The 22,123-nt window shown below is 41.8% G+C and overlaps 1 protein-coding gene across 1 annotated transcript; it reads right to left on the reverse strand.

Moving 5' to 3' along the window:
* Window positions 1–12,679: 12,679 nt before the first annotated feature.
* Window positions 12,680–16,799, reverse strand: LOC115560213 (G-protein coupled receptor 26-like). Its single transcript, XM_030379528.1, has 3 exons — window positions 15,700–16,799; window positions 15,239–15,352; window positions 12,680–14,211 (listed from the first exon to the last, which is right to left on the reverse strand). Exons 1-3 carry the CDS (start codon window positions 16,368–16,370, stop codon window positions 13,920–13,922), a joined length of 1,077 nt encoding a protein of 358 aa, XP_030235388.1. The 5' UTR covers window positions 16,371–16,799; the 3' UTR covers window positions 12,680–13,919.
* Between the last annotated feature and the right edge of the window lie 5,324 nt (window positions 16,800–22,123).

Raw genomic sequence — 22,123 nt, forward strand, 5'->3', positions numbered from 1 at the left:
AAAACGGCCAGAGACAACAGACAGCAGACAACCCTATATGAGTGAAGGTGAGGTCATCACGTACATTGGATTACACTTGATTGTGGATTGACACTATTTCACCAGCCGCAAATACCAATTATATAGCCTATCGCTCTCACTTTTCACTTCGTCAAGGAAACTCTCTCGCTCTCTCTCAGACTCACTCTATCTTTGTGTTTCTGTCTCCCTTATCTTGTCGATAATGACTCCCATGTAAATGTTTATTTTGCAACGTTCCATTCCAAAACGTAATGCTCTTAACCGTGCAATAGATCGTCCCGTTAAGAGGTTATCATGACAGCAGCTGGCCGTTTCTCATCATGCATGATCAAAAAACATCCGCAGTTCTACAGCAGGAATGTGTCACATGTCGTCAGCGATAGCTTTTTTTTTTTTTTTTTAACCAACCGACGCTTATTATCCACTTCTCCAAATATTAAAATACTCCACTGGCGATTGAGATTCGCACCATTAATTGCATCGACCGAACAGAACAAGGTGAGTCATCTCTGCGGTCTCATTTTGCTAAGGGCACCGCAGCTACCCATCCAACCGCACTAAAGGCTTACTAGGAGCGGACTGGTGCAGACGTGTGGGTTCATCACATGTGAGCTACAATGGATATTGTGGGGGAGAAAAAAGCAATTAAACCCCTGTAGTGTCCTTAGATCCGTGATGAGAGAGTGAACAACAATCAGTATGCTATACGGCGTGCGCCCGGGAAGAGGCAAGGAGAGCTTGTGCGATGTATGGGGAAGTCTTTATAAGGCTGCAGGGAGGAGGAGGCCTGCCGTGCAGCGCGCGCTGGATTCTACGTTCTGTGTGCCCGTAGGCACATGGCTTCTCATGTCTCCTTCTGCTGTTGTTTGGGTTTAGTAGAAGCCCAATCAGCGCCAGCGTGTCAGCCAGGATGTTGCTCACTGAAAATGATGAAGATGACGATACTTTTTCAATTTTGCAAGGATATTCAACTGTTTGTATTGTATTTTAGTAGTTTTATAGTTGTGTTTGTTCTTTGAAGGTACATCTGAGTGTTTTGCTTAGCATAAGGTAAAAGGACAGTTAAACTCTTTGTATATAATTTACTTATTTTACTAATTAAACTTATGGTTCAATGCATGCTTGAAAAAAAGTTAGGAAGAAAGCTGAGATCCTAATGACATGTTTTTCTTCAGGAAATCTTCAAACCCTTTTGACTATGAGCCAGGTTCTGAAGCTCATAATTAAAAGTTATCAAGCAAAGGGAAGATGAACTTCATCGGTACATCTGGTGTTCAGATTCTAATGATGCCCAGCCATATTAATCCAATGTAATGGTCTATCTCTAGCGTCATTAGAAAGACGTTCTGAAAGACTGACTCAATCCCCTCACAACGTCAGATCGTTCATTTTTTTCAGGGTAATATTGGGAACACAACATCCTGTTACTCTCAAAAGGAAATAATTGACGCAGATCAGAATAGTGGAAGTAAAGTTAGGTTGGATTGAAGGCTTAGGATACAGGTTACATGGTAAGACTTAACAGTTATGGTAAATTAATTAACCATAAAACACAAGTGAATGCATAAGCATTATTATAACCTAAGCATAGGGTGAGTGGGTAAGGGTTAACCCCACTAACCCTTAATGAATACTAGAGAATTATTTATTTATAGCTGTAAATAAACATATTAGTTAATGCTTATTACGGTATTAACTAATGTTTGTGATGAATAAATTAACCTTTATTGTTAAGTGTTAACGGTCACATTTCTGTGAGAAACTGGAGGACTTTTCGAGAACCTCAATCCTTATGTGAAATGGCTTTCAGAGCATTTATTACTTTTATAATATGGTGTATTTCTAAATAAAACAGGATATTAGAGTAGGTTAAATGTAGGGTGGATGTTTCCTCCTCCTTTATCCTCCTGGGCTTAATTGGTCTGTGCAACGGCAACATGGGCCAGCAGTGTGAAAAGTATGTGAAAGTGTGAAAGCAAACCAGAGGTTAAAGTTGGCTTGCTCATGGATGTGTGACAGTTATCATGCTTACAGAGGGAACACATATTGATGATCTCTGTTGGATCTAACAATATTATTTGACATCCATTAGATGGATTCTTGCATTCTTAATGTTATGTATCTGCAAAAACACTTTGGAGCGATCAAAATTCTTCATCAAACCCTGGGTGCACTGATGAAACAAGCTTTACTGAGAAGTAGTTCAGGGCAAAATTCTTCACTATGATGCTAGTTTGTATTAGCCTGGTTCTACCAGACTCGTACTTCACTTCATTTCATTTGTACAGAGGGTACTAGTACTGAAGGGAAATTCAAATTGAGCGGAAGTACTTAGGCGGGCGGAGCCAGGCTAAGTTTGTATGCATGGCAACAAGTAAAATAAATATCCAGTTCTATTCTGCTTTGCCAGGCAGGACCCGTCACCCGTCATCGACTCATCGAAATTAAATCTTTGTTAATGTATGCTGCTCAATAATGCCTAATTTATTGTGACCAACAATCGATTGTCTTATCAGGGTCTCCCACAGCTGTCTATAGGCGCGGCTCAGTGCCTCCGCCAAATGAGTGGCGGAGGCACTCTTCACCATAGGCTGATAATATATAAGACGATGACAGAGGAGAATTGAACCATCATCATCTTGTTCTGGGTCCTGCAGGCCGTGTTGCGGTTATTTGTATGTAGCACAGAGCAGCGCCGCTGAGCCTCTTCATCTACGGGTTCAGCCTGAGAGCACACTCTTGATGTAGCGATCTTGACATTGCTTCGCGGGATCAGGCGGAAGAAGCGAGAGCAGCTGCCTCTCCTCTCCTCTCTGTGAGCCCCAATCTCTGGACGCAGAAGAGTTGTGACGCACAGGTCGAGGGCGGGGGAGACCGGTCTGAGATCTGCCCGTGCCAAAATGCAGCCGCAGCCGCCATCAACACGCCTTGCATCCATTTCGTCCGACTTTAGATTCCGTTATCGACTGGGAGAGTTCTGAGTAGAGTTTAATTAGTGGCTCCCATTGGCCAAGGTGGTTGAGCTTGAAGCGTGGGCAGCTATCGATCACTATTTCCTGAACATTTGAATCAGAAGAAAACCAGTGGGGTCTAAATCAGCTCTGACCAGGGGGTTTCCCCAGCATTTTCGGTAGTAGCAACATCAGGAGTAGTGGAAGAGGTTGTCTTACTCTTGCATGACCGATTTTAGATTCATATGTAAGTCTGATTGCAGACTTTACTCTTCACTTTCTTTTTCTGCATTTTTGTTAACACCGACCATGTTGCTGTAGACACGGATCTTCAAAATGCCTAATTGGCTAAATCAATCTCAACCATCAGTAGCAAACTGTAAATTGTCCAAAGGTTTCATATCAACATCCTACAGGCTGCAGAAATGCATTTATAAATAGTTTTAGTCAGTTCGTTTTCTCGGTGGAATATCTCCATAATGAAGGCTTAACTCTGCTCCTTGCAGTTTCTGATTTCCAGCCCAGGCTCTGTGCTGTCCTCCCAGAGATGCTCTGTTATGACATGTTAGAACTGTTGGATCTGAGCTTATGGAAGAGGTAACCAGATAATAATCATCTGGGAACACTCTGACTCGCATATATCATATCACCCACGACTGAGGAGGACTTGGTGTAGCTACTTCAGATAGTTGAGAGCAGACGAATACCTCTTGCCAACTAAGCCCTTGAAGTACTGATCAAAACAACGTTCTTCACCATAGGAGGGGTAGTTTGGGTAAGGTTGTCTTCGGTCTTGAGAAAAAGGGATTTTTCCTTGAGAGGATGTTGGAAGTACACAAGCATTTATAGGCTTTTGATGTTACACTCATTATGGGCTCACATATGTGGTGAGATCCACAAACAGTAACTTATTTGGTAGATGTTGTGATTTATGAAAGATACATATTTTCTATATATCCTTAATCGCTGTTGCTTTAACAGCAATGTAGTTAAATGTTGGTGACTACATTTTGCGTACCTTAAAGTCATCATCCTGTTGGTTGGAAGATGGTAGTTTATAGATATTAGATAAACATAGCAAAGATGAAAAGTCAAAAGTCACTACTTCCTGACGTGAATACAATGAAGCTAGCAGGTGTTTTTGCATCAGATCTTTTACAACGGGAATCAATGTGCTGGATATTCGGCTTTAGATGTGTACAATACAACCCACAATCTTTGTAAATATTCAGAGCCAAAAATAATATGATCATTGATTTATTGATATAAATCCTCTCAATGCATCTGTGACAAAGAGGTTCTATTTGATGATCAAATTAAACCTTCATGTTTTTTGCCATTAATGGCAGCCATTCCATAGTGATCTGAGGTCCTTCACAAAGCAGCACAAAGATTATCCTATTGTCCAGAGAATGCAGTACTATCCATGAATGCCTTAATAATCCGTTGGACGTTTTCAATTTCAGATGTTACGTTGCCATAGTGACCGGTTTGGGAAGCGTGCTTTTCGTGCCTACTCAGTGGCTTGTTAGGCCCATCTCCAGGGGCTGTAAACCGGTAGGGACCAGTCTTTTGATTTTTCATGTGAAAGGATTCTCACAATTATAACTTAATGCACTGATAGTTTTGCTAAACTCGGTGTACTTTTTGTCCAATTGGATTTGGTAAGTCGCTGTTATTTTCTGCCCAAATTAAGGATCCCCGTTATTCAAATTATGATCTATCTATGCGATTGACCAAAAATGTTATACCTTATGTTTAAAACCATTATTAAAACTAGGACAGCCATCTGGCAACACATGTCATACACTAAATGAAGATAGCTCCATTTTGATGTATCACTTGGTTTATCCAAACCTTCAACCTCTGGGATTTTCTAGAGACTGGTCTAACCAGAGACCCTACTTTGTTGTCCCCAAATGGATTGGGAACTGTAGTTTTACAATGAGAACCACAGCAGGCATATGGTTTCCTAGCTGTCAGAAGTTCAGAAAAGCTAGGAAACCATGGCAACTCGGGTTATGTTTTATCGCCAGGGACCTGGAAATTGTAATTGCTTGTGCAGTTTCTCAGACATTATCGAGTGTTCAAAATGTGCTGTTTGCGACTGCATTCGTCTTCAATCATCGCACTATTAGCCCTATTACCACTATTACTATTAATACTACTCCTTAACAATATCACCAGAACTGTAGTTAAAGTCTGACACAGTTCCCGCTCATTCTGACACAATATCAACACCGCTACACATTCTTTTGACAAATAAATATTTAATATTTTATTCAACATTTATTTTATCACCACACATTATATGTGTTGCTGATGTAGGGCCCAAAGGATTCCCCTTCATGTTTTTGAATTGAAAGGACTATCTTATAGTACATTGAATGGTTCAATGTAGATTGTACCCATATAAGTGCAGCAGTTAAAACAATTTTTTTGGGATTATCTAACGCTATATCATCATGTATGTCTGTATGAAGTTGCTCAATAGGCACAGGGCTGACATTCCATTATAATCAGACCAGCTTTAAGTCCACCACCAACTGGAAACATGCTTTACATGTACGTATATTTATGTACATCTATGTGTTGCCTGTCTCGTTAGGGCTACCTATACATCATCCCTTTATCATCACCTTACTCAGATGGCTGAAGGCGACGCCTGGCGATGCCTTTGTGGTTCATAGCGTCTCACAATGTTCTCTGCTGTCAGGTTTGATGTCATGCCCCCCCCCCCCCCCTGCTGTTCCTGCTTCTTTCACTGTCCCTCTATCGCCCTCTCCCACTCTCTGACTCGCTCTCACCAAACAACAAACACTTTTGTCCACACACGCTCTCTGTCATACACACACACACACACACACACACACATACACACACACACACACACACACACACACACACACACACACACACACACACACACACACACACACACACACACACACACACACACACACACACACACACACAGACTCACACATTTGATGGAATGACCAATACTACAACACCATAGCATCCAAATATTAATAAAGAGCCTATTATGTCCAAAACAACACAAACACTTTGCAGGTATCCACAACCACGTAAATCAGTATGTATAGTTCAAGTTATATTATGGGTAGAGATGACAGCGCTTTCTCCATACATGCAGACTGCCTATGATTGCTGACACAGAGCAGTACTTGGCTATTTGCTTAGAGTTCTTCTTATTGAGTCCAGCAATTTGCAATCCTCTAGCACAGAGTCTATGAACATGTCCAAGGCTACCATAAATGAGTCCAACTAGCTTTGTGCTATAGCCACCTATTGTTAAAGCATGTATTAATGGCTGGTATTTTAACATCTTTTCAAAGAAACACAGGTCAAAGCAACAGCCCACTTCCACACACACACACACACACACACACACACACACACACACACACACACACACACACACACACACACACACACACACACACACACACACACACACACACACACACACACACACACACACACACACACACACACACAGATATCTCCCTTCATCAGGATAACATTGGTCATTAGTTATTAGCGAAAAATTGTTGATATTATTTCATTATATCTTTTACTATTAACACAGCAGACTATTTTGTCATTTAGTTTGTCAGGTGCTATTATAAATCCGCTGCATGTCAACAGGGAGCAGGTAAGAGATGATCATCTTGGTCAAAGATGCTTAAAGTAAGCCTACATAGGTAGACTATTTTCTATAGACAAATACTGTATTAACGTATTCAGTGCATATGTCAGGCCCAGGCTTCCTGTAACCACCCCTTAAAGAAGCCTGCCTGGCTCCTCAGACTGCAATCTAGGACGGCGTGCTCTTCATAATGCAATCACGTCCTTACCTTATTCAATCACCGGGGATTAACCTCCATGTATTTGTTATTCCACCTCAAACTTCTCATTGTTTTTGGGCGTACTAAGGCGTGTCCCACGTGTTGTCCCTGAATCTTTTTTATACCGTTCCTAATCTCTATACGTCCTTCCTTAATCAAATTATAAATCAATTTAAATAAATCATAATAGAATTTTTGCTAGTGTGGATTAGCCTTGTTCTCTTGCTTTCCTGATGGAGCAGAGAGGCGTCCTTTACCATGTCCTCTGGCCTCTGGTGCAGCCAAGCTATTTGTCTGCCTTAGATCTGATCTGCCGTGTGTCTGTGGAGGTTAGCAGTGGAGCCCGCCAAAGTGACGGCAGGGGCTATCTTATTTATAAGGCCTGTTTTATTCCTAAAGGAAACTCTAAATGCTTCACTAATCGAACAGTACGACAAATAAAACATCTCGTTAAATAATGTCTGACATGTCGGAGGACTTGAGGACTAGACATGGTGGAGGTAGGGTTCCATGTGTAATTACAATGTATTGTGTACAGCGGGCTCCTCCGGTCTGGTGGGCTCCCAGTGAGGAGAGCAGCCTTGTGTAGTCCCAGCCCAGAGCTGTCCCCTCACGGCGGGCTCATTATCGGTTCATTGCACCAGAGCTCAATTTTAATGGTATTTGCTTGCATGGGTATTACCGCATCAAACATCAGCAAAATAGGTTAATCCCAATTTCATGTCTTGTAATCCTTTGTTGATAAAGCTTTTATTTAGTGGAGGGCGATGGAGACAATGTGTTGATGAGGACCTTCCTTCTGGAGATCTCTGTTCCATGGCTGTTTCTCAATGTCGAATAAAAGTTGGATTTTATAGTTTTATGGTAATATTATATGTTATATATATGCATTGCTTATAAACAGTGTTGAATAGGTTTTAAATGGGGACTAAAACAGCAGTTTATAATAATAAACAATTTTGCAAATAAACGAACAGTGGTAAATGCAATATATATGTAAATGCAGCTGTTTGTGCTGATTATAAAGACTGACGTAACCTGTTAAATGATGGTGCAGAACAACCCCCATACAATCACATACCATAATCATGGCAATATTAATCACCTTAAGGTTATCGCTGCTCCAAAACAACACTTTTACGAGCCGTAAAATAATCAATCCCTGATTCCTTCCTGAAAATGTTGTACCGTAAATGTGCACTGTGCAAAATGACCTTGTCAAGTAACAACAATATTTATTGGTTAAAGGTGAATTCCTCTCTTTTAGCTGGTGCAGAAATAGGGACTGCCCTGAGGGGGAGTTCCCTATAAAATCATAATCACTGTAATGATATCACACAGCTTGGGCCAATCACTTCAACAGGGCCGACCTCTGACCCTCTGTCTTCTCTCATCAAGAGGAGGGCACACGAGCCACAGAGGCCCTAGGGTGCCACGACACCGCTGGATGCGTTCCATCGCCTATTAAGGTACTCTGCTCCCAAAGAGCTACCATTGAGTCCTTGCTAGCAAGACCTTCAGCTTCGGCTGCAGTCCACTATACCCCAACAACTCCAATAGAACAAATGAACTAACAAGCAATAGCATACAATTTTTACCTTAGCTCACAGGTAAAAGTAAAACGGGTGGTGATGTGAATAATTCATGTGCATACAATAGAATAGATAGATTTCACTTATATCTGATCTGAGCAGCTGGACGCTGAATCACTAAGCAGATACCACAGTGAAGGGGGATGTCTTATCGATGCAGAAGGAAGGCGTCGTGGTGTTGTGAATACAAGCCTTGTACACGGATCAGGACTGGTAAACATGGGCAGCATAGACAAAAAGGTCAGGATGCACGTGTCGATGCAGTCAGCCAAGCAGCAAGGCAGAGCATGTCTGTGCTATGATAGCATCAATGTGACATCCTTTGCCTTACACTTTCTATAATCATGAGGTATGTGGTTAGAGATATATTTGTAGTATGGACATGAAGAGCCAGCATGTCCATACTACAGGATCAATTTAATAGGATCTTCATATTAAATTGACTTAAAATCTGAAGTGTTAAGTCTGTTTAAGGGGTATGATGATGCTGTTGATGGTGATATCATGGTTATTAATATTCTGTGATTAAAAAATGACGCGTCAAAAATCATAGCCACGCAAATTCTGTCAATCATTTATCCTGATACACTTACGTCCTAATTAATAGCTGGTGTATTTCAACACACAGGAACAGAGCGGAGCATCTGGCACAGTGAGCCAGCAAAGTTCAAGCGTTTATATTCATATCCATGAAATACCAAGCAAATGCACACATGCTTGGGAACAACATTGCATGCATTTAGATGCAAATCGAATGGAAATCATTGTTTTCATGCAAATCTCAGACTGCACACGTTCACTTGGCGGTGACCCACTCTTGAGTTCTGTTTGCGGGATGAAGCACCCCTGGCTTCATAATTATAAAAAAATAATTTATTGTTGTTTCAACCAATGCTTGTGTTACTCAGACAATCAGAGTGTTCCCTGAGTGGTCTCCTGTGTGGGGTCCTGCTTTACGCCTCGAGCAGGCCGATGTGGCTGATATCAATATTTATGTGAAGTGAGTTGTCTCACTGTGTCTCTTCCTCTTCATTTGTTTTCTGAATATGCTATGTCCATAGACCAGAAATGAATACAAGAAATTCACCCACAGAAAAAGGAAAACACCCATAAGTGTTATCAGATATTTCCTGAGGAGGAAGATAATGTCATTGCCAATGCAGTTTTAATGGACGATGCAGGTGGATGGGGCAATGTATATACAGACAGACAGACGGACAGATGGAAGTGCAGACAGATAGAAGGACAGACACAGAAGAGAATCGATGGACATAGTTACAGACAGACTTTTACAGACACAAAAGAGAACGGAAGAATGGATGGATGTCGAGACAGACATACAAAGAGGAGCATGGATGGATTGACGTGCAGACAGACAGGTTGATGGATTGATGGAATGGTGGACAAAGGACCTGGAAATGCTTTCCATTAAAATGACATCCTGGATCAAGTTATTCCCCATCTTTATTTGTTTTTCATTATGAGTGGTATGATTGCTCCAGGGGAAATATTATTCACAGACAGATTAACAGTGGATCATCAAACAGTGCTGGGGAGAAATTAATATCTCCTAGATATGTGTTTGGAAACCTAAAGGCGAAAGGAACCCAGGATATATTACCATCTCACAGCTATTAAATACAAGCACACGTTTTGGTGTTAGGAGTCTTTTAACACTGTGAGTAAAACACTGTCCACACACTTCATGATGCATACATTCAGGCTATTTACATTTTGTTTGGGGAATAGTTCTGAGTAATTTTTATGGGCAATATTGTAATTCTTTGTCAAAATGATAAATACTTATTTTGTTTAATAATTAACCCTTTGTATCAAAATTCTTAACTGAGTTGTATTTTGGGCAGAGAATAATAAAAATGGAATCAAACTGCAGCGGAGCGCTCCAGGCAGGCTGCCTCACTCGCTGGTTGGTTTGACGCCATGGGGAATACCGTGACATGACATTCAAATAATTCACACAGCATTTACATTCAATGCTAAGGGCCAATCTTCTTCCCAGAGCAGAGAGCATTATGGGTAAGTATGTCTGACGCTAAGGAAAGGTTAAAAAGAATAATCCAAATTTGGAAATTTGTAAAGCACTATTCTCAGATACTAAAATACCCTTAACATCCATTTTAATAATATATATGACCAAAGCCTGAGTTATATTAAAAGGATTGTTGTGTCAGTTCCTTCATGGCAGGCTACGCATGAGTGCTGCCTTGCCTTGCCATGAACAATTGAAAAAGCCCCATTCTTGTGTTCAAAATATTCCCTTCACAATATCTGACATTATGAACTGTATCTGACTGTAAAGGGAGAAACTGACAACTAAAGGCATCGTTAGTAATATGGGCCTCCGCCTTTTGAAACACGACATCAAACAATGGTTGCAACTTCCGATTATTCCGAGGACCCTAGGTTGTGTGAAGTCAGCCAACGCACTCATCTCTTCCTCCACCTCCTGCTCCAGCCCCCCTCCTCCGTCTCCCACTGCCTACGCATGGCAGCTTTCTTTAACGTCAGGGATCCTCCTTTAAGCAAACTTCTTCTTACAGGGCCTCTCCTTCTCAGTGATGATGTATTCAGCCCGACTTCCTAAATACCTTAAAGTGACCGCCATGCGTGTGAGCCTTCGCTCTGCTCCAACCACACACTGTCAAAGCCATCCCCTTATGTTGTTTGGAAAGACAGCAAAAATGTGACACCGCCCTACTCCACTGAGAGGTTGTGGTGGTCGTCTGCCAGTCCGTCTGTGCACATTTTAATCTCAGTTTTTGTCCATAGTTCAGTCTTTATGTCAATGTCATTATTTTGAATCCACCTAAATAGGAGGCGTCTACTTTGGGCGCCGACGTTCAGACTGAAGAAGGCCTTGGGGAAACAGGGATGAGACGGGCTTCATGATGAAAGCATGTGTGGGAAGAAGAAGGACTAGGGAGGAAGAGGAAGAGGAAGGGATAAAGACTACTGGTCAAAGGCCACGTCACCAAGGCATCTCAGAAAATATTAACCACCGTCGTCTTTCTTTGCTCCCTTTCTTCTCCTCCAACCTCTCCGTAGCCCTGCAATTATAAAATCCTTTAGCACTAAGCCCCCCCCCCTCCCCCCTCACTCCATTGTGCCTTATGCTGTAACTGAAACCCCTCTACCGCCATTTCATTGCAGGCAGCGTAGGCGTGGGTGGACGATTTTTAATCGCTCCCCAAAGTAATTAACCCTGTCAAATTGTACTTATACTAATCACTAATACAAATGTTCACATTTTACGTCATGGTTTCTTTGTGTTACGTCGGGTATTTGTGCTGCTCTGGCTTCGTCCTTTGATTTCCTATGCAGGTCAGAAGTTTGGCGTATCAAGAGTCTAATAAAAATGCACGGCTCCACAGCCTCTTTCATAGAAGGCAACAACATCTGGCATACAGGATAGCCAAGGGTTAGTGATTCAAACAGCTGTTGTTTCCTATTAGCAAGACAGGCAGGGTATGGCTGTAGGGATTGAGATGAAGTGGACTGTGTTCATGTGAACTGTAGTCTGTGTTCTGACGGCCCTCAGATGGCACACTAGCCTCTTTAAACGGTTCAACTCCAACCGTGCGAAGAATGCCTCACAGGACAGCGGACGTGAGAGCCAGTGATAAAATAAGTCAGATGAAATGCCCAGGAAGGTGAGAGCGGGGGAGCTATAACAGTAGCATACCAGTGTTGACTTGTCCCTCAAACGGATATGTCTCAACATGCTTACAATGTAGCCTATGAAACTAACTGTATGCCATAAGTAAAGAGTGTTCTCAACTGTGTGATTTGTTATGATCATTCTTTTATAAGGTTAATGTCATTGTTGTCCTTATTATTTTATGACACACAAAACAATGTAGGGCTGTCCTTGTATAACCTCTAGAATGAAAAACACTTGAGCTGTGCAGGGCAAAATATTAACTGGACTTGGAGGGCATTGTAAGCTACATCACATATTAATAGTCCTGTCACTCTTAGGCCTGTGTGACTTGATAAATACATAGATAGATCTTCCAAATGAAAGGAGAGGCTCGACAATAAACTCATGTGTGGCATTCTTTAGTCTAATTTAGCCGTGTATTTTCAAAATTTAAGAAAGAAAATGCGCAACGCAAATATGGAGCAAATAAACAAAGACAAAAAAAAGGAAATAAATATTCCATCGCACCACTTGCAAATGAAAGAAGATAAAATGGATCAAAGGAATAAATGAGCACACGGCAGAGCTGGGGGGTCCTTGCGGGGCCCCGGGCTGGGGGCCCGGGCTTAGCACACAGCAGAACACACATCAAATGCACAGCATTTATTTCCCAAAGATCACAAGCAAAATTTGCAAAAACCTGAACATCGTTTTTCTGAAAATAAATGAATCATAATTTGCAGCCTCTTCCCAATTAACATTCTCAACCGAACGTTTGAGAATGTGAATCCATCCACCCTGGCTCCTAGCGTCGCCCCGCGTTTGTTTGAACCTATAATAATTTAATCATTCCTAATTTTTAAAAGTAGCAGTCCCGTGACAGGAGCCAAACTGCTCCATTGTGACTGAGAGAATCCTGATTGACTAATCATCCAGGAAATCACCTCATGGTCTGAACTTAAATTACAGTCAGGCAACATAGTAACATGTTCAGACAACTGCTCAATCAGTGCACCAATACACCAATGCCATTCTTCATCAGGCAACAAACCAGGGGAGAACTAACCCAAGGTTCCCTGAGCTATATCGTGCATAACTTGTTTGCCACCAACAGGGACACTAATGGTGCTTAATTGCATCATTATAATCTTGTCATTTCCAATTCGTTCAACCCGCTAATACAACAGTTAAGTTTGGCATCAAACACCCAGCTTGTTTCAGCTGTATCTGCATTTATAATACACAAGAAAAAACAAATGCTGGTAACGTCTAGCAACTTACAACTAATGCCATGATGCTCTGACCTGTCATTTATTCAAGTAGAAACTAATGTTCTAACTTTATATCATCAAGACTCATGAATATACTGAAGCTGCTCTGGTTGGCTGTTCAAACCACGGTGGTTCCTTGAAACTGAGTGACAGTGTTCAACATCAGTGCTGCTGACCGCTGGACCTCGTAACGTTGATGAGTAAACCTCAGTGGGAGTAAGCCTAAATGACACCTCTGCATCTTAAAGCTGCCGTCGTTACGCCTCATTGGGTCTCTTCGTCTGCGTCAGTGAGTCTGAGCAACAGCGTGGTCCTCCAGATGTGGTGACATCTGGCTTATCTTCTATAATGTGAAGATGTGTTGTGTACATACAAACATTTAGACGCAAACCTCCTCCATTCCTCCTTCATACATGAACCATGAAACATTTTGGGAAAGACGAAGCATCCATCGACCTGACGTGAGGTTACATACTGGAGAGGTGCATGTGACCTGTAGTGGTGGGTTTGTTGGCTAAACAGTAGGGGTCCACACAGGAGTACACTCTGGCCTAAAGAGAGGCGGCCCTTCCTTGGACAGAATGCTTGACGTAATGCGGATCCTCATTGGTTGTGGTGGTCTTTGGGAGGTGGGGCCCGTGGTTCTCCACCCAAGGAGCAGAGGAGGAGTTAAATAGGTTCCTCTTGAGGATCTTGTTGGCTAAAAGGCTGCAGGTCTTCCTGTACTGGTGACGCAGGAGGGAGTACACAAATGGGTCAGTGGCTGCTTTGCTGTAGGCCAGACACTTAGTGAAGACAGCCCAGTGAGGGCTGATGGGCCCATGGTAGAACAGCTCCAGGACTCTGAGTCACCACAAAGAGAAGGAAAGACATCCCATGCAAACAAGGTCAATGCAGGATTCATTGGTCAATCAGGGCATGCTTCATGGGTCATGGTAGGTGCAGTGGAACATCTAAAAAATGAAACATTGAGTCTTCAAGATTTCACTTATGGTCGATATTATACTTTGATGAAATGCCATGGTTCTATGTTCTTGGATCATATCATGATCATGCAACATTTATTGAAAGGTCAAATTGTTTTAATGGAAAACTATTATGACTTCATGGTGTGCGTTTCATGCTTCCCATTATTTCATGACATTGTGAACCAAGTATTTATGTAGTTAATGTAGTCTTCAAAACTCCGTCATTATTGGCTTTTACAAAGCATCTGCGAATGTTGAATCATTTATTTAGATCTCTCTTTTAATGGCAACACTTAAGCACTTAGCTTCAGGTTAGGATAAAAAAATAACCCTTTACACAAAAAAACAATGCCAATAGAAGCCCAATGTCAAAAACACACAATCACACACAAAACCACGCACGCACACACACACACACACACACACACACACACACACACACACACACACACACACACACACACACACACACACACACACACACACACACACACACACACACACACACACTCACACACACTCAAATGAAAATGAGCTATTCAAAATGCACTCCAGGGTGACAGTTCTGATTCAAACATTCATTAATTCCTTTCTTGTGTCTGGACTTTAGGGTTTAGGCTTAGGGTGCCCAGCCCATAAGCCTGTAGATAATATTTAAATATGAATGACATCAGTTCACTTTCGATCGTTGCATATTGAACTGACATATTAAACAATAACGTGGCATATGTATCTATTATAATCTTTATCATTTATAATATTAATTATTGAAATGATTGCTGAATAATGAAGTCAAACTTATAACATGATTTTAAAAGGTATGCAAACACAAATACACAAATACACGTCCCCAACACCAACCGACAAGTGGCCATACCAAAGTGAGGACTAACTTGTGCTACCTTGTGATGACATAGGGGCTGAAGCAGAGCACAAAGGTGCCAATGAAGGTGCTGATCTTCTTGGTGGCCCTCTGTCTCCTGTGCCTCTGCTCATCCAGACATCTCTGGCGCACGCTGGGGAGGCACAATGGAGTCTGCTTGTTATTGTTTTGGTTACTAAGTAGTAGCAGTCACAGTCGTAGGGTTACACTTTTTATGAATTCATTTTTGGCCTACTACCGCTACCTTCTACTACAATGACTACTTGTTCTAACACTACTAATGCTTATACCACTACTGTACTACTAATACTAGGCCTAGGCCTACTACTATTACTAAGACTAATAATAATAACAATAATAAACAACAACAATGGTATTTTATTGAGCACCACGCATAATACAACTATACATTACATTACACTATAACACAAGACTACAGTTACAGTGTAGGTCTATGCAATAGGCTGAACTTGAAATTACCTGGGATGGATGTCCACCAGTAGGACGAGCGTCTGCATGGTGATCACGTCGATGCGTTTACAGTGGAACCTGGCCACCTGCAGCACCTTCAGATAGGTGACACACATCACCACCAGGGTGAGTAGGAAGGTGAGAGCGTGCAACACCATGTTGAACGCTATGAAATGCGCTTTGGCGCCGCTCGCTCTGGCGTTGCACAGCGTGCACGAGGCGTAAAGCGGATGGTACCCGAGCCAGGAGAGGCAGGTGGCCACCGTGGAGAAGCAGAGAGAGTGTATCCAGGTGTACCCGAGGGCGATGACTGCATCCCGGTGGCGGATCCGAGAGTGGTAGCTCAGTGGAAACACCACAGCCACCCATCTATCGATGCTCAGCGCGGCCATGGTGAGCATCGAATTGGTGAGGAGAAAAGTGTCGAGAAAACCGACTAACTGACAGAAGACTGTTCCCCCGGGGTGCCCCTTGGTGATCAGCCCCACCACAGTCAGTGGCATGCTGGAAACGCTCAGCAACAGGTTGCAGAAGGTCAAGTTGAGAATGAAAAGCCCGGGAACCTGCTTTCTGATCTGCGGGTCGTACAGAAAGCAGATCAGCACCACCACGTTGGACAGCAACGAAACGACGATGATCACCAAAACAAACACAGAAGCGGCTACGTCCGCTGTTTGCATGTTTAGGAGTGCTCAAAAGTCCCGCTCAGATATTCTGGACGATTTATATGAAAATTCCTGCTAGGAAGTTTCCTCCATTGAAGTGTCCCGTGATGAAAAAGGTCCAACTTGACATCTCAAACATTTTCTTGAAGGAACGGCTCCTTCCAAAAAAGTACTCCAGATAAGATCCCTGTAAGGGAATGGATTGATTATTTTTGGTCTGTAATTTAATTGTTAATCAAATTCAAGGCAATAATAGCCAATAGCAACTGTGATGTTCAGTCTCGTGGAGCGACGCGCTGTCCAGACGCTCTCCTCCGGTCATCGGTCACCGTTGGGTCCTCGCTGCGCAATTGCGCATTGGGTTGATGATCGACAGCTTCTCAAACGGTCAGAGAGAACCCAGAGAACTTATGACCACCGTTCTGCTCCGAGGGAGACTTTATGTGACAATCTCCCCTCACACTCAATTATTCCATCACTTGCTTGTGCAGCCTTATTTTGCTACTCCAAGCGGCTAAGAATAGATACTTTTGCGTAAAAATAGGAGCAGACGCGTGATTACGTGCATGGTTATGCTGAGGCTGGATGATGTCAAACACGTCACGATCATCTACGATTGTAATTTGCATTTTGTAATTAGTACAGTGCTAATAGCGTCCCAGGCGTAGGGTTTCACTGTCATAACAATCGTAGTATTTGTGATTGTTTGTAATATTGGCCTGGTTTACCACATTTTTCAAACCCTCATTCGCTTTAAACAGTCTTTCTGTTCATTGACGTCCATTCAAAACATGATTCAAATATGCATCATATAAAGGATAAGCCTACAATAAGTAAATAATAAGTTAACGTAAGACAGAGAACAGTCTATCTTGAGTCAACCATCAGAGGGAGCAATCCCAGAAATAAGAAGAAACAAAATGTGATCCATGCAGCGAAATAATCGTCTTTAAGACTGTGCCACTTGTTATGTACATTTCCGTCCGTCAGTATGCTTTGTTTTTGTTTTATTCGTAGTCGGGGGTTTAATATCCTTGCGTGAAAGCCCCCCCCCCAAAAAAGCGCCAATTGTGATGGATGGAAAATAGACAATTTCTTTCCCATTTGGCTCTCCGACTTTGACGCAGGCGTGCAGAATGGCCTCATTTGACACTGTCACCGCGCCCAGTCTCCGGACTCCTGGTGAACATTTTCAATTAACCAGCTCAATGAGGAAGATACCGTATGGAAGAAACATTAAATTACTTATCTCCACAAAAATCATTTACATCAGATTAGTTCCAGTTCCTAAATTAAAATCATTGATATGATCTATGATATTTAATTGAAAGAAATTTCTCTACTGTCTGCCACCGAGAATAAAAGTCTATTTGTTACAGTGGCAGCCACATGTGCACCTGTCTGCCTGTGCCATGAATTATGGGTAATGAGGAGTCACCAAAAGTGGTTTCAAAGGGATTCTAATTAGTTCCAAGGAGGAAAAGGAGTTATTCAGTGTCATGGTGCCAAAGTTATCCAACCAGCTTTTAAAAATCAATTCGTTGTGTAGCTGAAGACCCTGGTTTCCTTCTCGGGTCTGAAGTCCACATCGCCATGACGCTTGCCTTGGTCTCTTGTCATCATAGTGGTACTAAAGCCCCTCTTTGTTGAAGTACAGCAGACACTTTGGCAGTCTTTTCTTTGACACTACCTGCAGAGTTTGGAAAGTTATTAACATTTTCTGGAACAAATGGTGTGGATTATGACATTTCTGCTGTATTGATTTAGTTGGTGGTACCTACTTAAAGTGCTGCATGGAATTGTTTTGAAGAGATCAATTGTAGTTCCCTTTTGATTGATTTGGTATATATTTTGGCAGTACTGTGTTTATATTTCTGGTCTGTATGCCATGTAATGTGATTTGATAAGAACATATAATAGCAAGATTTCGAAAGCTGGGTTTATGGAAAGTGCAACACTACTACAAGGAACGTTGCATATCGTCAAACTAAAGCACAAGAGATGAAAAGACAAGTTTAATTAATTACCGCCTTGTTTTGCACAAGCTTTGAAATACGAGTTAATATTTCAAGGACGATGGTGACAATGTTTTGAAACCATTGTTGGAATAGAACAAAAGAGTGATAGTGTGAAAGTCAATCAATTGCTCGTATTGCTAGAGATCTCTCTTCCGTCCAACCAATCATCTGCCTATAATGGACGTTTTCCAAAGTGGATTGGTTTACACTAGGTGTTAAGGAAGTGAGTATTGTGCCAGACGGTCTAGTGTTGTTTGGTCTGCAAGGTGAGAAGACAAACGTTTAATCGCAATAGATTTCTTCAGAGCAAGAATTCAGCTAGGAGATTGTTTAGTAAGCGTTATCGGTTGTATTTATCATCTTTCCTTGGCATATGAAATACTTGTGGGTAGAGCAAAAATCCAATATTCAGACAACCTTTAAAAGACATATTCATATAAAGTCGGCATGCTTGTATGTTTGCCTAACATTAAATCCTCTGAATTATTGATGCTTGTGAAATACTACGGAATGTTCTTTTGATATAATACATTCTCAGTTTGTCTTTTGTCTAACTGGGATGAGTTGAATTGTAATAACCTGAACTATAAACAACTCTTTTGTATTACAGCATTATCATTATGAAATAAGCGTAAGGATTGCATTAGTAGGGAGTGACTAAACATGCCCTAAGTAAGATGCACCCGTATGCCATGGTGCATACCTCTCACGCTAAACAATAATTCTCTGTGTAATCTTCCATTGAAATGAGACAAGGTGGTCACTATGGTTGACTCCTACATGCATGCTTTGGGATTCTCCCAGGCAGTCCCAGAGTAAGTATACTGCCGTAGCCCACTCGGCCTGCTTTGATGTGTCCTGTCTGGTAATGAACGTGACATCTCAATACATTAGCGTGACACAGGCTAGCTCCAGCTGCTTCAGAAGGCTGGGGAATAGCTCCTGTGGTAATGAATGGGTTTCAACAGGCACGTGCACGGACCGAGTAGCTGTCTCTCCACATTAGTCTCTGTGAGTTTTACGCATGGATAGCCTTTGCACTTTTTTGCCAGAAACAGTGCATGCAACCCCTCACGTTACATGGACAGTATGGTCCCTTGTCATGTTCCAATGACGAGTTAGTTGGCTTTCTGAGGTGCTAACAATACATTGTATCCATCTATATGCATTTTTCTATCCGTCTCTATGTCCGTCCGTCCTTCACAAAGCCATTAATAGATATCTACTATAGATGCATATTTCATGCATCTATCAGCAGAAAACGTAGGAAATTTAATGCCTATGATGGAGTAATAATGATGGCAGTCATCGTATTAAACAAGGACAATGGAACACAAATATCTTAATGTTCATAATCAATGCAATACATAAATCTGCTAATTGTGTTGCGTTTACCTGGAGACATTATTTTTTCTTTGAAATGTATTGCAAATTGTAAATGAGACATTGGAAAACACATTTACAGATTGCTAATGTGGTGGAAATTCTTTGAGCTATACTGACAACGCAACTCAGAATAAACTTAAAGAGTTGGTTATAATAAAGGGAAAAGAATCATATCAAATAAAAGTAGTCTCTGTAGAGAGGCACACACAACATGACAAGCATACAAAGGTTGAAGCCCGGCAGTGAGCACCGAACACTGAACTGCAGATGCCTCTACTCCCCTCGGCCATCACAGGAGGAAGCTCCTGAGATTCTTACATCTGAGTCAGCCAAGGCTGGCTCAGTTCCCCTCAGGGATGATAAGCACAGTACAAACAGTGCAATGGTTACTATACAATAACTAAGGGGCCACAGTGTCTTAGTGTTTTGCAAACAACGTGTCTTAGGAAAAATTCCAATACAATAGGCTACACACTTTCTTCTTTTTGTTGGCTCTTCTTGTAGCCCTGCTTGTAGGAGGAAGGAACCCACAGCGCAGCGAGGCTCTGGCAGACCCCCTCGGAAACACTGCCTTTATCCAGCGTATACAGTCCCACCTTCCAGGGTAATCTGCCAGGAGATTGTTAGTGGGTCGGCAGGCTTAATGCCGTGACTCTTTGTGTGACAAGCCTGCCGGCAAAACATATTTGCTTTTCATAATTATACATGACAGCTGTATGTCTTGGTGGGCCCCTGCTTGGGCCCTTGCTTAAGCCTGTCGTTGTGAGAATGTTTAATCGTTGTGGGTGGATCTGAGATATTATCTGTAGTACTGTAAAACTCCCTAAATATAATTTTCTATAACGGATACCCTGACCAATTATCATAGGTCATAGGTTTGTTGGCCGTTAAACGATTCAATGGAGTTTCTACATTGATTAGTTTTTTTGTTGTTTAATGTAAATTGACCTATTATTACCTATTAAAAATTATCCATTCAAATGGTGCTTACAAGCATATTTTTTCACCGTTCATTGAATGTTTGCATGAAATGAACTGGTGAGTTTCTTTCCGCGCATGCGTGAGATATTGAACAGGATTATTACTTTTTGCGGTGCTGTGGGTTAGTGTGTACTGGTTCTATGTTTGGAGGGGGGGACTAACTCACTGACTTGACTACACCTCACAAACCTCATTGGGAAAGCAAAGGGAACACTTTGCAACAAAATGAAACGGCCATGGGAAAACTGGCAACAAAAAAACAGTTACCATGGTGGTGTAATAAAGTTGGCTACTGGTGGAAAACAAACTGGCCAGTAGGATGAATGTTGCATGCGATCTGCCACGTTTGACAGCATCCCACAGAGCCGCTCAGAGAGGTGTTATGTAAAAAAAAAATTGGCATCATGAATTACTGTATGGTCAACTGCTTGGTGCGCTGCACATTTGATTTGGTTTGGCACAGCGCTGACGTTTGTATGCCTCTTACGATGTCTTCCTAATATGGGTAAAATGATGTATTGACATCTGTACCATGTTGTCCAATGTAAGGGCCTGTGATTTCAAGTTAAACGTAACTGTACTGTACCAGTTCATAGTGGACTTTAGAATTGTTGAGCAATTATCAGGCAAGGGAAGGGGTAAGTAGATGAATCACAGCAGAAGGTATTGGTTTGTGCCACTCAATTCATCAAAGAGTCGCCCGTCAAACGATGAGGAACTCATTCTGGCAAACGCCACCCTCTACGGTGACATTCAATGTCCCCAAAAGCACACTAAGCAAAAGTCTACACCTCAAGTGGTTAAATCACCTAGGGTTCGAACCTGGCAGATAAACTAGGACGGCATATTGGAAAGGGCGATAGCATATTAAGTTTGGGGTCAGTCGGTTATGGCTGGTAGACTGTTGGATATATTTTATAATTTGCGAATCTTACCATCGTCCTTGGAAGATTGCAAACTTTCACCGGCAAAGGAGAGTCAAGTTCACTGCTTTCCTAGTAAATTCACTGAAGCACTTGATCACATCAACTGAAATGTAGTCACTATTTGTTTTGGTCATCCAGCAGTGGATGTTTGTGCTCTGTAGTGTTTCACAGTGTTTGTATATCCAGTGTATCTTTTGCAATCTAGGACTGGTGCTGGCACATGCTACAGGCTACAGATGAGCAGGACTTTTGCTTAGTGTGCTTTTGGTGACATTGACCCGGAGCAGAACAGATGTGGAAGGATAAGATCCTCTTTGTTTCTTTCTTGTATAAATTCAGTTAAGGATGAATTATATAACGGCAACACTAGCACACATATTAATCTTATGCATACAGAAGTCTTGGTTTGAATTAAACCAGTCTTCAGTAGGAATAATTTCAGGATGTCTTTGTATTG

Source organism: Gadus morhua, chromosome 15 (genome assembly GCF_902167405.1).
Source record: "Gadus morhua chromosome 15, gadMor3.0, whole genome shotgun sequence".
Lineage (NCBI taxonomy): Eukaryota > Metazoa > Chordata > Actinopteri > Gadiformes > Gadidae > Gadus > Gadus morhua.

What these genes read in the sequence shown, in the direction of transcription:
- LOC115560213 (XM_030379528.1), bottom strand. Translation starts at nt 16,370, where the DNA reads ATGCAAACAGCGGACGTAGCCGCTTCTGTGTTTGTTTTGGTGATCATC. An exon ending in CTGGTGGACATCCATCCCAG is followed by an intron (nt 15,353 to 15,699) that starts GTAATTTCAAGT and finishes GTGCCTCCCCAG; the next exon opens with CGTGCGCCAGAGATGTCTGG. An exon ending in AGCCCCTATGTCATCACAAG is followed by an intron (nt 14,212 to 15,238) that starts GTAGCACAAGTT and finishes GTGGTGACTCAG; the next exon opens with AGTCCTGGAGCTGTTCTACC.